The sequence below is a fragment of the Nanorana parkeri genome, unplaced genomic scaffold, assembly GCF_000935625.1.
Source record: "Nanorana parkeri isolate BGI_ZX_2015 unplaced genomic scaffold, ASM93562v1 scaffold580, whole genome shotgun sequence".
NCBI classification, from domain to species: domain Eukaryota; kingdom Metazoa; phylum Chordata; class Amphibia; order Anura; family Dicroglossidae; genus Nanorana; species Nanorana parkeri.
Window position 1 is genome coordinate 707,669 of NW_017306848.1, and position 18,933 is coordinate 726,601.

The following is an 18,933-nucleotide window of genomic DNA, read 5'->3' on the forward strand; positions in this document are numbered from 1 at the left end:
AGAAAAAACACAATTGGGCAGAGCTAGCTATGCCCAACAGTTCCCTATTGGCTGGCACCTGCTAGAGTCTTCTAGCAGGTCCCCGCCAATAAACAACTGGGCGGAGCCTGCCGTGACGTCACAACTAGCTCTGCTCAGTTGTTATTGTTTAATGACAGATCAGCGTCCCCAGGTCATTTGGGGACGCTAATCTGTCATTGGAACTGGGCGGAGCGAGCCATGAGATCACGGCTACAGTCAGTGAACCCATAGCACTCAAAACCGCTTTCTCCAAGTAGTAGAATAGGGTACTGCGGCTGTCGACGGCTGGCAACCACCACGATCAAAGAAAGAAGTGAGACATAGGCACTCCAATTGCAAATCATAAACGTCTGTTTATTGACGTAAATGCAGCAAAACACTAAGTGCTCACTTTTTCTGCCTGATGAAGGGGATCCTTTGAGACCCCGAAAAGTTGCACATAGTGTATTTATGCTGCATTCACATCAATAAACAGACGTTTATGATTTGCAATTGGAGTGCCGGTGTCCCACTTCTTAATGAGATCACGTCTGGCTCCGCCAAGCTGTCATCTGCATGGAGATCAGTCGGCTACGGCCAACCTTTCTCCATGCTTCGGCTGTCACTTTGGCTCAGTCGAGCCGAAGCATACACCTTCGGCTCGGCCGTCCGGCTGCTGTACGGCTACGGCTGTATCCTTCAGCTCCAAAGTGAATAAACCCCTTAGAATTTTGCTAGAGTGAGAAAGGATTAAAGCCCTGCCAGATTTTTACTGCTTTCCGGGGATACAGAGACCCTATTACATGTAGCGCTACTCAAAGAAAATACTTCAATCATAGGTGAAGGATACTGGGCACAATCAAATGATCAAATATCGCTAGATCACTTTTTTTTTTTACCATATTAACCAAGCATTTGTGTGAAAGTGTCTACTCCCAATCACTGGCCACACATTAGGGTATGTCTAGTAGGTGTTTGGAATGCCTGCTAAGAGACCCTTTTCAACAACTGTGCATAAAATTTTAAAATTTGCCATGTAAAGTTCTTCAGTTCCTTCCTTTGTTGCCCCAGCTGTTCCTAGCAGCCAGAATTAGGTGGCTGCAACTGCAAAAAAAAAAAAAATGCCTGCCAGAAATCCAACGGCTTCTAATTTCCTGATGTGGGCTGACAATGCTGCCTTTGGTACACTGAAATCCCCTGCTGCATTTTCAACCCTGTGTGAATTCTCTTCTGCTGGAATACAAAACTAAATCTATCCCAACCCATCCATGTCCCTCTCACTGTGCATATACTGATTTCTTTAGAATCAAAACAATGCTGCTCTCTTGGCTCCTAAGAGCATACCAAGGCATTTTGTGTGGAGAAAGTGCTCTTGGGAGATGTCACTCTGGGGGCTATGTCAATAGAAACTGAAACTGGACATATATGCCTAGAAATCCCTTGATTCTCCCATCTACCTCTAAACCGCATGGATGGAGGAATCCCTATTGCATTTAATCAGATGCATTCAATTGCATTCAGCAACAGCTTTGCAAAGAAAAAACTATAATGTGTATTTTTTTGCCCATTGTGGTATGTTGGCAATAATGAATGGTCTGTTTTAACACAATACACAGGTAACACGTGACGTAATGCATGTGTGTTAACACACCAAAAACAGATCACTAAAGTATGAATAGCCCCTAAATCTATGGGGTGCTGATTTTGTATTACAACATGACAGTATTCACTACATATATACAAATCATATACAAATCTCTCTCCCAGCAGGACAGTGTGTAGCTGATAGCTAAGAATACAACTCAGCTTTATTGTTGCACAGTACATGAAAGTCATAAATAAGTGGTACTGATTGCAACAGAGGTATACTCCACACATGGCTTATCAGCTGCAAATAAAGGGCAGTAAAGGTGTTAAAAAAAAAAAAAGGCCCATTGCAAACATCCTTTCCATGAGAGCAGAACAACCTTGGAGACTGCCGCCACTTTTACTGCCAGTAGTAAACTTTACATTCCTCTACAGGCCAAGTCTTCTGCTAAAATAAACTCATCAGTCACAGGGTTGCTGTCAAACCAATACACCTAGAGGATTTAGAATCTGAAGGTAGGACTTAACTATACAATTGATATTTAATTGTTTCCTAGCATGTGATTAACCCCTTCATGATTTAATTGTTAACAAGGGGTGTGTTGGGATAATGATCATTATCCTTTATTTCTAAAGCACTCTGCAATTACAAGTAAAAGTGTGCAAGTTACAAACTAAATACAAAAAAAGTAAACGGTTCAACAAAATTAAAGGAACACTTTGAAAACACATCAGATCTCAATGGGGGAAAATATCATACTGGATATCTACTGTATACTGGACTGGGTAATGTGTTAGGAAGGAAAGGATGCCACATCGTTTGATGGAAATGAAAAAAATGATCAACCTACAGAGGGCTGAATTCAAAGACACACCAAAAATTAAAGTGAACAAATGATGCAGCAGGCAAGTCCATTGTGCTGAAATTTCATTTCAGCAACTCAAAATGGTACTCATTAGTTTGTATGGCCCCTACGTGCTTGTATGGATGCGTGACAACGTCGAGGCATGCTCCTAATGAGACGACGGATGGTGTCCTGCGGTATCTCCTCCCTGATCTGGACCAGGGCATCACTGAGCTCCTGAACAGACTGAGGTGCAACCTGGCAGTGTCTGATGGAACAATACAATTTCCCAGAGGTGTTCTATTGGATTCAGGTCAGGCGAGCGTGGGGGCCATTCAATGGTATCAATTCTTTCATCCTCAAGGATCTGGCTGCATACTCTCGCCACATGAGGCAGGGCATTGTCGTGCACCAGGAGGAACCCAGGACCCACTGCACCAACGTAGGGTCTGACAATGGGTCCAATGATTACATCCCGATACCTAATGGCAGTACGAGTATGCCATTGTCTAGCTTGTTGAGGTCTGTGCGTCCCTCCATGGATATGCCTCCCCAGACCATCACTGACCCACCACTAAACCGGTCATGCTGAACGATGTTACAGACAGTATAAACGTTCGCCCTGGCTTCTCCAGACCCTTTCACGTCTGTCACATGTGCTCAGGGTGAATCTGCTCTCATCTGTGAAAAGCATAGGGCGCCAGTGGCAGACCTGCCAATTCTGGTGTTCAATGGCATATGCCAATCAACCTCCACGGTGCCAGGCAGTGAGCACAGGGCCCACTAGAGGACATCGGGCCTTCAGGCCATCCTCATGAAGTCGGTTTCTTATTGTCTCTGACCAAACATTCACACCAGTGGCCTGCTGGAGTCATTTTGTAGGGCTCTGGCAGTGCTCATCCTGTTCATCCTTGCACAAAGGAGCAGATACCGGCCTTATGCAAAACTAGTGAAAAACAGTCAGAAAAGATGAGTAGGGAAATTAATGTCAGTGGCCTCCACCTGTAAAACCATTCATGTTTTGGAGGTCGTCTCATTGTTGCCCCTCTAGTGCACCTGTTAATTTCATGAACACCAAAGCAGCTGCTACTTAACTGACCTGATCAATATCCCAGGAGTTTCATTGACTTGATGCTATACTCTGATTAAAAAGTGTTCCTTTAATTTTTTTGAGCAGTGTATAAAGACATAACCATAGGGGGGCCCTGACCCGAACTGCACATCCATGCAGGTGCCCGTACTCGGACACAGTCAGGATTGATCACCCGCACGGATGTGCAGTTCAGGCTAGCGTACGGCGGTGTATGACCGCATACTCCCATAGAGTAGAACAGGCTGCTGTATACAAATCACACGCAGCACCTGTCCTTCCTGGGAGCGGCCCAATACGGCTGTGCACACCGCATGGGGCCGGCTCGGATCAATGTGAATAAGGCCTAACAGGTAAAGGGAAAACAAAATCTAGGTACAAGGATCAGCTAGCAAAGAATAAACCAATTTGCAAATTAAAAGTGGCAAAACCATTGTAGCACAAAAGGTATGCTCCATTAGACACCTCAAAGATTTTGGGGGTCTGTAGTTTCACCTATCATACCACACCACATGCTGGTGAAATCTGGTAACGAAATTCGGGCTAAATAATGGTCTTCATTTGTAAATAATTTCATCCAGAAATAAACCACAGTCCTCTAATGTTTAACCTCCCTGGCGGTATTCCCGAGTCTGGCTCGGGGTTAATTTTCCATACCAGGAGCGGTAACCCTGAGCCAGACTCGGGGCTGCAGAGAAAAGTGACACTCACCTTGTCCCTGCGAGCCCGCGGCGTCCTCTGCTGTAATTCATTAGAATAAAAAAAATCACCTTTCAAGAGCTCCTATATGATGGCAACTATTAAAAAATGAATAATTCAAGATAGCAGGGAACCAATGCACATGTTGGTGCTTGTATTTCATTGTTTATTGTGGAGTGGAGATATTGCCAGACATGCCAAAATGACATTTCACATTCAAGGGCCTGAAGCTACACATATTTTCTTTTATCAATTAACTTGGGCACAATGGGTGACCCCCCCCCGCAAAATAATTTACCGTATTTTTCGCTCCATGAGACGCACTTTTTTTCCCCCAAAAGGAGGGGGAAAATGTGCCTGCGTCTTATGGAGCGAATACCTATCACCCGACACCCGGGACATGCAGTTTCGGGTGCCGGGCGAGTAGTTTCTTTTTGTTCATTCAGCCCTGCTCCTGACAAGCAGAGCTGAATGTACAGTGGGAGCCGCTGTTCGTTTAATACAAGCGATCTAAGTAGATCCCTTGTATTAAATCAAGCGGCGGCGGCATCGGCGATAGTGTCCGCCCCCCGCCAAGGTTTTCTGGGTCCCCCGTTCCTCTGCGAGACTGTGACCCGTCACGATCCCCCATAGGAGCTCACCATAGAGCCCATTGAGCAGATGAAGAACGGCGCCCCCGACGCATTTTTGCATGCGTGTATGTATGGGTGGGGACTTTAAAAAATGTTTTTGTTTTTTTATTCTTTTTTTATGTGTAACTTTAAATTTGGGGGGGAACTTAAATTTGTTCTTCCTTTTTTTCACTAAACTTTATTGCTATCACATACGGGGGCTAATTAAACTCCCCTATGTGATAGCAAAATATGTGACAGGTCCTCTTTATGGAGACATCAGGGGTCTACAAGACCCCTGTCACCTAGGACCCCCCAAAAGAAGCTGATGAAGCACAGATCTGCTCCATCAGCTTCTTTCCAGCTTCTGAAGCTGGAGAGTGACACAAGAATGCGGAAGTGATGTATTGCATTCTTGCAGAGGAGAGGGGACCGGAGGGAGCTCGTGTAACGATCTCCCTCCGATTCCCTGTGACACAGGCGGCGACATGCTGATCCCGGGCACGCACCGGGCACAGCGGAGCCCGGGATCAGCGGCGAGGGGGACCGATCGGCACCCCATACACGCGGAACGCTTGTATGGTAACAGGCATCGCTGCCTGTTTTTAAATAACGGCCATTTCCCGCTCGCGCGCGCCGAGGGGGCGTGTCTGAGCGGACGTCTAAAGACGCCCGCTCAGATCTAGAGATCTGCAGTTAAGTCCATTTGCCCTAAATCCCATGCATAGTCCCCCAACTCCTGAACTACTGATAACTGACAATGGAAAATAGTTCTCTTTAACCACTTATGTTGGAAACGAGGAGACAGAGGGGAAGGGAATAATCCTGTAAAGAGTTATCTGTAGGCCAGCAGGAAAGTGTCTTGCTTCATAGAATATTTTTTTTTTCCAAAGTTAAATTTTGGGAATTGAGTATTTCTCCCAGTCTGTTAGCCCGCAGAATGATGGCCTATAAGTACTCCTGCTCCTTTTTGCTCAAAACAAAGAAACCTAAACAGAAGAGGTAAGTTTGATGTTAGTTTTCCTGATATACACTATCAGGTCTATTCACAAAAGGGTGCAGAGTTTGGAGAAGTGAACAGTCTAGGCCAAAATAGCCGATTTGGAAAAATTCTCCAATTCAGCTCACTTTCCAGTACAGCTATGTTGTCCTAGATTGTTCACTTCTCCTACCTTCTCCAAACTCTTCACCCTTTTGTGAATAGACCTGTATATTGCCAAAAGTATTGGGACACCCCTCCAAATCATTGGATTTAGGTTTTCCAATCACCTCTATGGCCACATGTGTATAAAATCAAGCACCTAGGCATGCAGACTGCTTCTTCAAACATTTGTGAAAGGATGGGTCGCTCTCAGGAGCTCCGTTAATTCAAGCGTGGTACCGTGACAGGTTGCCACCTGTGCAATAAGTCCATCCGTGACATTTCCTTGCTATTAAATATTCCACGGTCAACTGTTAGTGGTGTTATAACAAAGTGGAAGAAATTGGGAAGTTCTCCTTTAAGGAGGCTGGGCAGGATCAACAGCATACATAAAAAGGAAGAAAAAGTTGGGAACAGTATTCCATGAAAAACAAATCATTCTTTATGATGCAGTCATTTAGCAAACTAAATGTCATCCAGTTAGGGCATAGATCGACTTTAAAATAAAAAAAACCTTTTAAATACTAAAAAAATATTAGAAATATTTTGTAGTCCTTATGAAAGACCCTCATGGCCCTGGAGAACATCCCTGGCAAAGCTGCAATATTATATACATCTCTTCCAGCAATATTATATACATCTCTTCCAATAAACATTCTAACAGAGTATCAACAGTAATTAATTTTTAAATGTGTGTTTCCTCGAAATAACTGCCCTTTACGGCATACTAAAACAAAATGGGTAACTAATAAGACTTGATGTATTCTCCAGTACTTCTTAAATTCCCAACATGACAGAAAGGCATCTGTGCCCTTTGCATTCTTGCTGTAATATGCAAGATTCTTGTCAGCCTCCCCCCATTCAACATGTATAATGCAAAGATCTGTGCACAGCATCAGCTTAGCTGTCATCACTCCTCTCCATCAGTTAGACTTTTAATGTGGTTGTCTCTACTGTAATCATGGAGCAGGGTGGCCCCACAAACATTACAGAACTTGTAATAACCTCAACCCCGCTGCCAAAAAAAGTATACAAAATAGTGTGTTGGGACCATGGCGTGATGGGGCTTGTGTTGTAACAATTGCTACATTTACCTTCAACTTTTATTGTCAAGAAAGAGAGGATTAAAAAGCCAAGCATTCTTTACAGAAATGCCAGCTGAGAAGAGCAGTCAACCATAAACCTTTCAGAGCGTACACAAAGCTCAGATAATGTATCGCTTATATGATTTAATCAGGGCTGGGATTGTTTTCTTTATCCCGATACTGGAGGCTAAATTGGATAGCTAATCAAAGTAAACTTGACAATCTTCATATTTTGAATCCTTTGATATTTCATATAGCTAGATTAATTGAGGGGGAAAAAAAAACAATTGTTACAGGATTCATCAACCATTGTATGTAGATATACTTAAAAGGAGATGTGTAAGAAAAATGGAACCACGACCATCATTAGTGCCATTTTGCACAGCTCTCCGCTTATGTGCGGGGGCTTGATGCAAACCCAGATCACCTGCCCAATAGCTACACATCATGAAGGGTTGAGGAACCCCCCTGCCGCAACTGATTGGGCCAGGGGGGTTGTCAGTTACAGTTTTGCTTCCTAGCAAAACTGTAACTGATAACACCACTGGCCCATACATTTCGGCAGGGGGGTTCTTCACCTCTTCATGATGTGTAGCTGTTGGGCATGAAATGCTCCCGCTGTTACCGTGATGGGCATGGATGAATGCAGATGAACTGGGTTTGCACCCATCTTTTGTTGGTGAAAATGTTGCAATACAGCTAAATCAATGGGGAGAGAAGAAGTAGTAAGCTCTAGAGATGGCTTTAATGAAATGGTAAAGTGTCTATGGCTAAAGCTGGCCATAGACCCCATCTCCCGGCCACCATGTGCTGCAACACAGTGCAAAACGCAGTAGTGCAATATCATGCACTACTTTTTTCACCACACCACAAGGTACTGTGGTACTACAGCAGACAGCAGCCACGAGGTGCGTTGGGGTTCCATTCAAATGAACGTAACACACACTAGGTGCGTTGTGCGATAGTGTGAGATTAACGCAGCGCTATGGTGTGAATGGGCCCTAAGACCTCGCTTTCAAATAGAGGAGACACACTTTGAACTCAGTGGTCTGGGTTATTAAATAACACTGCCAAACTCATTCTGTCCTTGTCTGACTTCAGCAGTAAATTCTGATCAGTTGCTATGGGTTACGACACTTACAAATTAGCAGTTATTAGGCAGAATGTCTTCTTACATTTTGCATTGCTGCACAAAGGGATAACTTTTCATACGGAAAATCTCTGTCAGTTTATGCAGATTACGATAATTATCTGCTTTGTCATGTTCCCTCTGTATATGGCTAGCTAAGCATAGGATGGGATACAATGTTGTTTAATTCACCCAAAATCACAATACTAATTAGGGTTGCACAGATACCAAGTACAGTACTCGGTACAAGTACGAGTACAAGTACCGATACTTTTGAGCTCCAAGACTACACTAGAGAAAAATTCAAAAGTTAGGAGGCAGCTGTCATTTGTAAGGAGCACACGGAGCTCCCGGAATTTGTACATCTCTGTTTTAATGTATGATTTGTTTTTATAAATATAAATAAAGGGATGCACCGATACCAGTTTTGCGAGTACGAGTACTGGTACTTGCCGAGTACTTACAAGTACGAGTACTGATACATTTTTTGTTTATTGTCATGTGACAGTTTTTTAAAAACAATACAGACTAATGATTTCAGGACAGTGGTGGTGCGCCAGAGCCAGGTCCCAGCTGCAACCGCTGCAACCCTGGTAGTTCTCATGAAAATGCCAAGTATCTGCACTGGTACTCGAAAAGTATCTGTGCATCCCTAATACTAATCATTTGTAAAAAATTATTCGATATTAAAACCTAAAATCAGGCTCACATTTGGAATGCCTGCACTATCACGTACCTGGCTGGAAACTGATTGGATGAGGAGGCTACCCTTGCACCTTGTGTCCCCTGAACTCTGAGGATGGGAACTGAGCCTGAGAAACAGCAAGTAGCATGAGTGCCAGTGGATGGGGCAACTACGTGCCAGGCAGAAGTCTAGAATCAGGATCAGGTAAAGCAGACCCAAGGTCACACCGGGCAGACAGCAGGGTACCAGAGCAGTAGGCAGAATCTAGGTCAGACAAGCCAGGGGTCACACTAGTAGGGCAGCAAAGTACAAGGGATGAGGCAGAAGCAAGGCCCAGTAACAATTCCAAGGTCAGAAGGCAGGCAGCAATCAGGAGCAGTCAGGTTCAAGATACAGGAGCAGAAATCAGGCAGAACCAACAGGATCACAGGGACAAGCTGAAAGACCATTCGGCAACTAAGCCCAGGCCGTGCTTACTTTAAATAGGGTGCGCTCGCTTTCCTATGGTACGCACATGAGCAGTAGACCTGGTTACCTTACAATCACATAAGAATGAGGAACACCGAAGGATGCCATTGCTTGAAAAAGCAGGCAGAACTGCAGGCTCTGATAGGTGTCACCTACCTTACACTATGCAGCCATATCAGACAGCAGGACTGAGCAGAATACAAGAGTATATACATTGCTTTAAAAACCTTTTGGCAGAAGAGAAAGTTTCTATGAACTTCAGCTGCAAATATTTGCTTGGAGCTCTCTTTGAAATGCTTTCTATAATTGGTGAATAAAGGTAGCGTGACATACTGGTTTGGGTACTGATGGAGGTATTTAGGACAAGTGATTGGAATATGGACTTTGTTTTCACTAGCTAATGTCTTGATGAATGGTTAGGTAATCCAGCTGGTAAGTCTACAGACCATTTCCCAGAGGAGACAAACGTGAATGTGAAGGATTCATGATCTGGACCGTGGCTCAACTAAATTACTATGTATCAGTTTCTGCTTGGTGGTTATAAAATAAAGAAAATCTGCCACTGAAATGAAAATCTGTGATTGTCATGCTTCTGTGGGCACAGCATTTATATGATACAGACATGAGGTTTTGGGTTTATTTGGTGAAATACAATTTCTTGGCAAAGGGCTGGTCTAAGGATTACCAAGAATAAATAAAACAGGATTTGCAAGTGGCAGTTTAGCTTAGTCAGTGGCTCAACAGTTAAGGCAGTGCTTAGTTTATGAAAAGCCTGAAGTGTCACTGATTTCTGAACAAAAAGATGATTTAAATTGATGATTTAAATTACTTCTAATATCTAAAGGAATATTTTACCTCATCTGGTCTGGTCATCAACACATTTTTCTAAAGGTAAGCATGATCAGCTATAGGATTTGCACAATCACTACTGCTCCCAACTTTCTGGATTATAGGGAGACTATATGAGTACAACAGAAAAAGCCGCATAGTGACCTCCAATGCAGGAATGTGCTAGGCCTATACATTCTATTTCGTTATGTTAAAAAAATAAAACAAGTAACACGAGGGGACATCAAATCTGTTGCAAAGCAAGGTGGCGCTAAACAGGGACAAGAGAAAGATTTGAGAGAAATTTGAGACAGATTTATAATTGGGCAGCTTCATTCATACATTCCTCCCTCTGCTGCTCTAAAGTAGCCCTGCAACCAAATAAAACCTGGCCCTGGCCACTTCCAAACTGTGCATCTGTTTTGTGTCATTTTCTGCCGATATGTTTCGGCGGCCGATCTATCGGTGCATCCCTAAACATAATAATTCAATGCATATAGTGTCTAGATAGGCGAGATCTGAACCCTGGACCCACAACGGCAAGACAAAAATCCTAACCTAATAGCCACTGTACTGTGAAAGTGAACAGCTTATTACAAATCATTTTATCAGTGTGTATTAATTTGTTTCTATATCTTCTTTTTTTTTTTAATTTTTACCATTGTTGTAACATGGATGTTTAGGAAGTAGACCAGACTTTAATACAACCCAGCTCACATGTACATTAAAAGACAACAGTGTACCCCTTTCTCTTGAAAGAAAAGCTGTGGCAGTGGATATATGGTGTAAGGTTTGGGAAATAAAAATAAAGGTTATGTCTTATCGGTGCTAGGGTTTAGGACAAGCAGTGTAGTAGGCATGTCACTGCTAGATTTCATATAAAAATGAAGGAAGAAGTACATCCTTCACGTTTCCAGTGCAGTATGGGAACATGAAAGGAAGAATCTTATTTGGTGATCCATGGTGCTTAGGAACATTTCTTATGTAAGCTTGTGATGTTAAAGCTTTCTAATGAACTGACATCATGTATGGGCTGAAGCCAACAAATGACTGCAACCTCTATGAATAAATGTCAATAATTAAGGCAAGAAATAGATCTAAACCACCAAAATCGTCTTAATATAAAAATACATTTAACATGCAATTAACCCTTTCGCTGCCAAGCCCTCTGGAACATTTTTCAAATCAGCTGGCAAAGGGTTAAAGAAAAAAAAAATCTATAAAAAGCATCCTAATCATTAGAAGGAATTCGAACCAGGCAGAACTTTGTGTCTATTCCGTAGGGAATATAAAGCCTGCAGGACAGATTTTTGTCTCTCAAGCCTCGTATAAAGTGACAAACAGTTCAATATGTGATTCTAACATAAAAAGCATGAACATGTGCTTGAACTACCCTTTATACAAAGCTAAAAATATAAACACTCCCAGCACAATAGAAAGAGCTCTGCATCTGGTTAGAAAAAGTCAATATTAGTGCCAAAAGCTGAAATAATCTTACTTGTTAATGTAAGCGAGTGACAAAATTATTTAGAAAATTTAGCAGAAACATATGGTTGAGCCTTGGGAAAATGGCTTGCTTAGCCACTTTGCGTACCAGCCTGTATACACCCCTTCTTTATCAAGGCCAGATTTCGAGGCTGCGATAGTTTGACTATTGCCCAAACCTAAATTAATTTCATATCATTTGAGACAGAGCTTGCTATTGGTGCTATTTAATAACCACTACTTTTTTTTTAATTCTTTACTATATAAAAGGAAAAAAGAACAAACATTGTGAAATATTCATAAATAAATAAATGTCCTTCTCCCGGCTGTTTTTTCACAATATGACGGAAGGGAGGTGGTTAAACAGCAAAGACATTAAACAGTGAATCTTTTGGCTGGAATAGAAACTGCAAAATGCTTGTGGCTACCAAGTGAAGAGCTATGGGCCAAACTATTTACACCGAAAAAGAAGATGCCTCACGCCTCAAACTTTTCATAGGGTGTCTGGCAATTCAGTCATGCTGTCAGCACCATTCCTGTTTTATGTTGAATTAACAAATATCTTCCAAAACAGAAACTGGTTAAACATGATACGATAAATCAATATTAACCGACATTGCCGTAAGTTCAAACAGCCCCATGATACATTTGTCCAGATATTTGGCAATACAAATCTGTAATACTGAGATGTTTGCTTCCAAGCCAACTTTTGATATCTTGCAGGGGCCACTGTGACCAACTCAGTGGGAAGACATGCATTGCTATGTGCACCCTGTGGCACCTCAAGTCCTTTGCGCTCTGTGCAGTAGCAGAGAATGTAAAGGCATTACATTCATATACACACAATCAAACATTATGTTTCACCTATTTTGAATTCGGAGAAGACACTGATCAGACAAGGAGCGCTGGCTGACCCAAACACAGCACAACAATTGCCAAATCAGGTGTGTTGCGTCAAACTCCTACATAGTGAAACAAACACTACCTCTATCATCTCTACAATAATATAACCTCTTAAAATGTTTATTAAGTCAAAATATCAAATTGTGCAAAAAATTAATTTTTACCAGCTTGACCTTTGTGCTGTCCAACAATTGTATATCTTTACCCCACAATACATGTTATTTACTGAACATATGAATTGCAGGAAGTCTTTTTGGGGACCTTGTGTTTTTCGCTTACCCATATCAACAGTAACCATAGTGGACTGATTCTCCAGCACAGAGACAGAGGTCTGGTCTTGGTCTTGGTCTATACTGCGGGAATCATCATTTACTTCAAGCTGGCTGTGACTGTGTTCTGAGCGTAGCTCTGAGTACTCATCTTCCTCCCTGCAGAACAGAGACAAACACACAAATATAATATCATACTTCGAATCATGGACAAGTGTTAACTTCTGCTTTAAAAGTGTCTGCTCAAACTGTATTGTTCATACAGACTGATGAACATTTTTACAGTGTACAGTAACGCAAGGATGTGCAGAACACTTAGGGAACCAATTATGGTGTGTAGTGATAATACAAATCCCTATATATGCCTGATAAATACAAAAATATCATATTCTATAAAGGAATATGTTGAAGCTTATACAATATGGTAGCAGGCTGGTAAAATGTAGTGTGTAGGCTTAAAAAAAAAACCAAAAACTTGCTGGCTCCTGGATAGGACAAGCTGGCTCCTGAATTTCAAATTCATTTGTCCAGCCCTGAGCTAAACTGTCACAAACATTGTTCCAATGAGAGATTTGTGGGGATCAGCAAATATTGTGCATACTGTTCTGGGTGTGACCTCAAACCCCAAATGCATATATGTAATGTGTTTACAATTCTTATATGGTCATTGATCTAACATTACACTGCTCCCAGGATGATGAGGACATTAATATATTTTTATTATACAGGATTTTTATAGCACCAACAGTTTGCTCAGCGCTTTACAATATAAGGAAGACATTACAATTACAATACAATTCAAGACAAGATGGTAAGGAGGGCCCTGCCCTTGAGGCCTTGCAATCTAAAGGGAAGGGCAAGTGATACAGGAGGAGGTAGCTGTGTGGGAATTGTTTGAGAACGTAATGGTTCAGTGAGGGTGGGATAGGCGTCCCTGAAGAGATGAGTCTTTAGGGATCGCCTAAAGGCAGTCAGAGTGGGAGATAGACGGACAGGTAAAGATATAGGGGTAAAGAGTTCCAGAGGATGGGATTTTATCCTCTGGGCTATGGGAAGCCAGTGCAGGGATTGGCTGAGGGGGGTTGCAGACACTGAGCGGTTGGTTAGGTGGATGAGTCTAGCAGATGCATTCATGATAGACTGAAGGGGGATAGTCTGTGTAGTGGAAGGCCAATGAGGAGGGAATTGCAATAGTCAAGACGAAATATAACAAGTGAGTGGATGAGTAATTTTGCGGATTTATTGGGAGGAAGGGGCGTAGTTTGGAGATGTTACGAAGGTGAAGGCGCCGGGATTTGGATAGTGATTGGATGTGGGGCAGAAAGGTGAGTTCCGAGTCAAGGATGACACCTAGCACCTTGGCGTGGAGGGAGGGTTGGATAGTTGTTTTATCAATCTCAAGGAATGATGGTAAAAGGCAGCTCAGCTCCCACTACAAGTTGTCTTCAGTTCACCTGATCAATTACTGTGATTCAAACTCACACAGAGCAAAGCCAGATAGTCCTCTCAATAGTATTATAATGTAAAACAGCAAACAGGGCTTTTCAAAACAAACATGCAAGCAGGGAAGGAATCCAGCATCAGTTACAAGGAACAGTACCTAACTAATTGGCCAGGATATTAACTACGTAGGTAGAGGCTGACCAACTCCCATATGCTTTACATGTGAACATTAATGTATCATGGCCCACAGGAGGAGGCCCAGAGACTAGAACCTGGCTGTTAAAAGATTGGGTTGTATTACGCAAAAATGGTTCCGCTTTAGAAAACCCACTGGAAAGCAAACATGTCTGTGGGTGGTTGAGGAATGATCAACAGTTCCTGACGGTGATAGCATATGAGCCTCCTGGATGCTTTGGGGGGCAGATAAATGGGCTTTTCTGTTTAAATGGAAAATCTCTATTGTTCAAAATGTATAACCTATGCTCTGCAAAGAGCACAAAGTCAACAACGTGCAGCAAAAGCTAACATACCATATCAACACTGAGCATATGAAACAATATTAGGGCTGCAACAACTAAATCGACATAATCGATTATAATCGATTATTGAAAAAGTTGTCAACTTTTTCAATAATCGATTAATCGGCTTCCCATAAGTTGGCCCTGTTCACAGCTCAAATCACATATGCAACAGATCCTCAAGGGCTGGAACATTTATATATCTGTGTGGGAGGGTGTGGGGGCTGGACTTTTCCAGTTCTGTGCCTTCCAAGAGAACAAAGTATTAACCTCCCTGGTGGTCCGATTTTTTTTTTTCTGTTTTTATTTTTTCGCCCCGTTATTTTTATTTTTAAAATTCCCGCCGGTTCCGCCCCTTTCTACGCAGACGCTCGTAAGGGACGGAAACCGGAAGGCGGATGCCGGCATCGGCCGGAGGACACAGCGCGGCTCAAGGGACAAGGTAAGTAACGCTATGCTGTAATCCCGAGTGTGGCTCGGGTTACCGCTTATGGTATTGAAAATTAACCCCGAGCCACACTCGGGATTACCACCAAAAGGAGGTTAAACAAGGGGTAGACAACCTTGGCACTCCAGCTGGAGTCATACATGTGGTGGTCAGAGTCTTTCAATGCACCACGGTTGCTTACCACTGGATTAAACATTTCCTGAACATGAACAATCTGTGACCAATCCAGATGTACACAAACTCACAGAATTATATTATGGATGTCATTTTTGCAGTGGACAGAAGAAGAGGACTTAGACCAATAGTTGGCAATTAGTTATTGTCAGATGGCCACAAATTTAAATTCTTTTTGCTTTTCAAACGGAAAAAAAAGAAATGTATTGCTGTGCAATTAATTAGTAGTTGATTTAATTTACAAAGGAATAGAGCATATATTCCCTTTGCAAAGCAGGTTTTCACTTAGCTTAGTGAATGAGGTGAAATGAAAATTAACTTTACAAAAAATACCCAATCATGTGCAGGGAAAAGCTGAAAAAAAATGATTTCTCTGCAGCAATACTGGAAGACTGGAGCAAGGTGAAAATTTACTTTGCTAAGAGACCAGCTAAACAAACAACCCAAGGTGTCTATAAAATCACCACACAGCACTAGTTGTTACACTTATGGCAGCAGTGAATCTATTTCTGATTTCACTGCAGGGCCAAGCAATTAGCACATGGAACCATGTAACGCACCTACCATGTGTTAACAGTGCGGGAGGTGTGTTGTGTTGCTATTCATTTGAATGGCACCCCCAAACACACCTCCCACCAGCAATGTGATCAACCGATTTGAAACACGCGGTAACGCAATAAAGTGTGGTGCATGCACTACTTTTTTAAACTGCATCGCAACACTGTGGGGGAAATTTATCAATACTAGAGCAAACAGAGTCTGGAGCAGTTGCCCATGGCAATCAATCAGCATCTCTCAATTTGCTCAGGTAAGATTTGAAAATGAGAGAAAGAAGCTAATTGACAGCAGTGCAAATCTGCTCCAGACTTAGTCTGCTCCAGTTTTGATAAATTCCCCCCACAGTATTTTATGAGGGGGTAAGTAGAGATATGGACGGAGGTAAGCCGGTGGATGTGGTATATCTGGATTTCTCAAAGGCTTTTGATACGGTACCACACAAATGCTTGCTACACAAGCTGAGGGCTATGGGCATAGATGAGGTGGTGTGTACGTGGATAGAGAACTGGCTACGGGAACGTGTCCAGAGGGTATCTGTAAATGGCACCTTTTCAGACTGGGCTAGTGTAATGAGCGGTGTGCCTCAGGGTTCTGTGCTGGGTCCCATATTGTTCAACTTATTTATTAATGACATCGGGGAGGGTGTTAACAGCGATATTTCCGTGTTTGCGGATGACACCAAAATAGGGAGGGTAATAGACATGGACTTAGACACTATAACATTACAGGAGGACCTGGATAAAATAGGGGAGTGGGCATTAATGTGGCAGATGAGGTTTAATGTCGATAAATGCAAAGTAATGCACTTTGGAATTAAAAATAAACAAATGGGTTATACAATTATGGGTATGCCGCTGGGGAAGTCAGAAATGGAGAAGGATTTGGGGGTCATTGTAGACCACAAACTGAAAGGTAGTTTGCAGTGCCAGGCTGCTGTAAACAAAGCTAGCAGGGTCTTGTCCTGTATTAAAAAGGGGATGTATTGCAGGGACAAGTCTATAATTTTGCCACTTTATAGATCATTGGTTCGACCTCATCTGGAGTACGCGGTCCAGTTCTGGTCACCAGTACTAAGAAAAGATGTCCTTGAGTTGGAAAAAGTCCAGCGAAGGGCAACCAAACTAATTAGGGGTATGGAGGACCAGAGCTACGAGACGAGGCTACTAAATTTAAACATGTTCACATTAGAGGTGAGGAGATTAAGGGGGGATATGATTTCCATGTACAAAATGTTTAATGGTGGTAGCAACATTAGCGATAAACTGTTTAAAATTAACTCCGTTACAAAAACTAGAGGCCATCACCTAAAATTGGTGGAAAAAAAATTCCAGCACAAGGGGCGAAGGGGGTTCTTCACAGTAAGATCAGTTAGGGTCTGGAACTCACTGCCACAGGCGGTGATTTCAGCAAATAATGTGGAATTGTTCAAGAAACTTTTGGACGATTTCTTAAGGGACCGTAATATACAGGGGTACAGGTACTCCTAGAATTAGATCCTAATAGGTTGGACTTGATGGACTAATGTCTTTATTCAACCTCAAATACTATGTATTGCCGTACCGCATGGTCGATTGTGCATGGCAATGCAACGCACCAAAGTAGTAGTGGAGGGGCACCACTTGTGACATCACAAAAAAAATAATACATGCAAAGCCTTTTAGGTTGTAAGCCCTCACGGGCAGGGCCCTCCTTACCATCTTGTTCTTAATTGTATTGTGATTATAACGTCTTCCTTATATTGTAAAGCGCTGCGCAAACTGTTGGCGCTATATAAATCCTGTATAATAATACATGCAATTTTTCCACATTATCCCTTTAACCCTTTCAGTTGGCCCTTTTAGTGGGCTGTGATGGCAGGTTCACACCATTTTCCGGACCAGATATGCCTGCAGTTTCAGTGCATTCCAGACCAGACAAAATGAGACAAGCAGTATTTTTCTGGTCTGGTCTGAAACGGACTGCGCTGGTGTAAACATAGGCCACAAATAGTATAGGGATACATTAGGATGCATTTTGGGTCCGGAAACAATCTGATCTGGAGATGCTCTAGATGTGGTGTGAATGGGCCTGAAGCCAGAGGCTGGAAGGAGAGCCCCCCCCCCATTATGTAATCACTTTAATTGGCTGCACAGTAAAAATGTAATCAGGAGATGGTAGGACGATCGGAAGCTGGCTGTGTGCCAATGGTGGACAGCTCTGTCACAGTTCTGGGAGCACTGGTTATGCACGCCCATAGAATACAGTGACGAATACATGTTGCAGCTTTGCTTTAGGGCCACCTCACCGGTGTCACATTTATGTGTGATGCTAGTGAGAAGTGGTTTAACATGCAGCAGGAACAGAAAAATAACTGTTGATGTGCCGGAAATATAGTGCACCCCTACCTACCTTGACATGAAAACACAGGTTTGCCTTTCTGCAAGAGCTTCCTGTAATAAAGACTAATCACTGCTGCTTTCCCTCCTTGTGCAGGGTGACTGGTCTTGTATCCACCCCCGCCTGCTGGCAGCTAGCAGTGGGTGGAGTCTATTTGGTCCCTCCCACAGCTCTGCGCTCTCCACAGGTTATGCGCAGAACATTAATGTCACTTCTGCTTTTACAAAGTAATAGCTACATTTGCAAATGAATTTGGTGCATACAAAGTGGATGTATATACACTGTGCCTATTGAGGATTATATTTCAATAAGTTTTTGTGCCTGGAGGTCAACTATAATAAATAGCAGTGTTTTTACTATGTTGTGATCTGATGATTCTAAGCTTTCATGTCTCATTTCCAAATTCCACTTCAGATTCCTGCCCTCAAGCTCATCCTGGTCAAATGACTGTTTTCAATGACCACAAAAACACATGTACATTGTTCTTTGATGCTGTAATTAATGTCATATTTTCTTTCTAGGGCTATGTAAACAAATTACTGATTTAATGTCCAAACTGTCAAAATCTCTTTAAAGTAGTTCTGCAATTAC

At 42.5% G+C, this 18,933-nt stretch overlaps 1 protein-coding gene across 2 annotated transcripts in view; it reads right to left on the reverse strand.

The window, feature by feature from the left end:
• Positions 1-18,933, reverse strand: part of MCC (mutated in colorectal cancers) — a 249,605-nt gene that overhangs the window by 56,622 nt on the left and 174,050 nt on the right. For both annotated transcript variants that reach the window (XM_018562500.1, XM_018562502.1), the window contains one exon: positions 12,836-12,984. In XM_018562500.1, the coding sequence (XP_018418002.1) occupies positions 12,836-12,984 (149 nt within the window). The remainder of the gene's footprint in view (positions 1-12,835; positions 12,985-18,933) is intronic.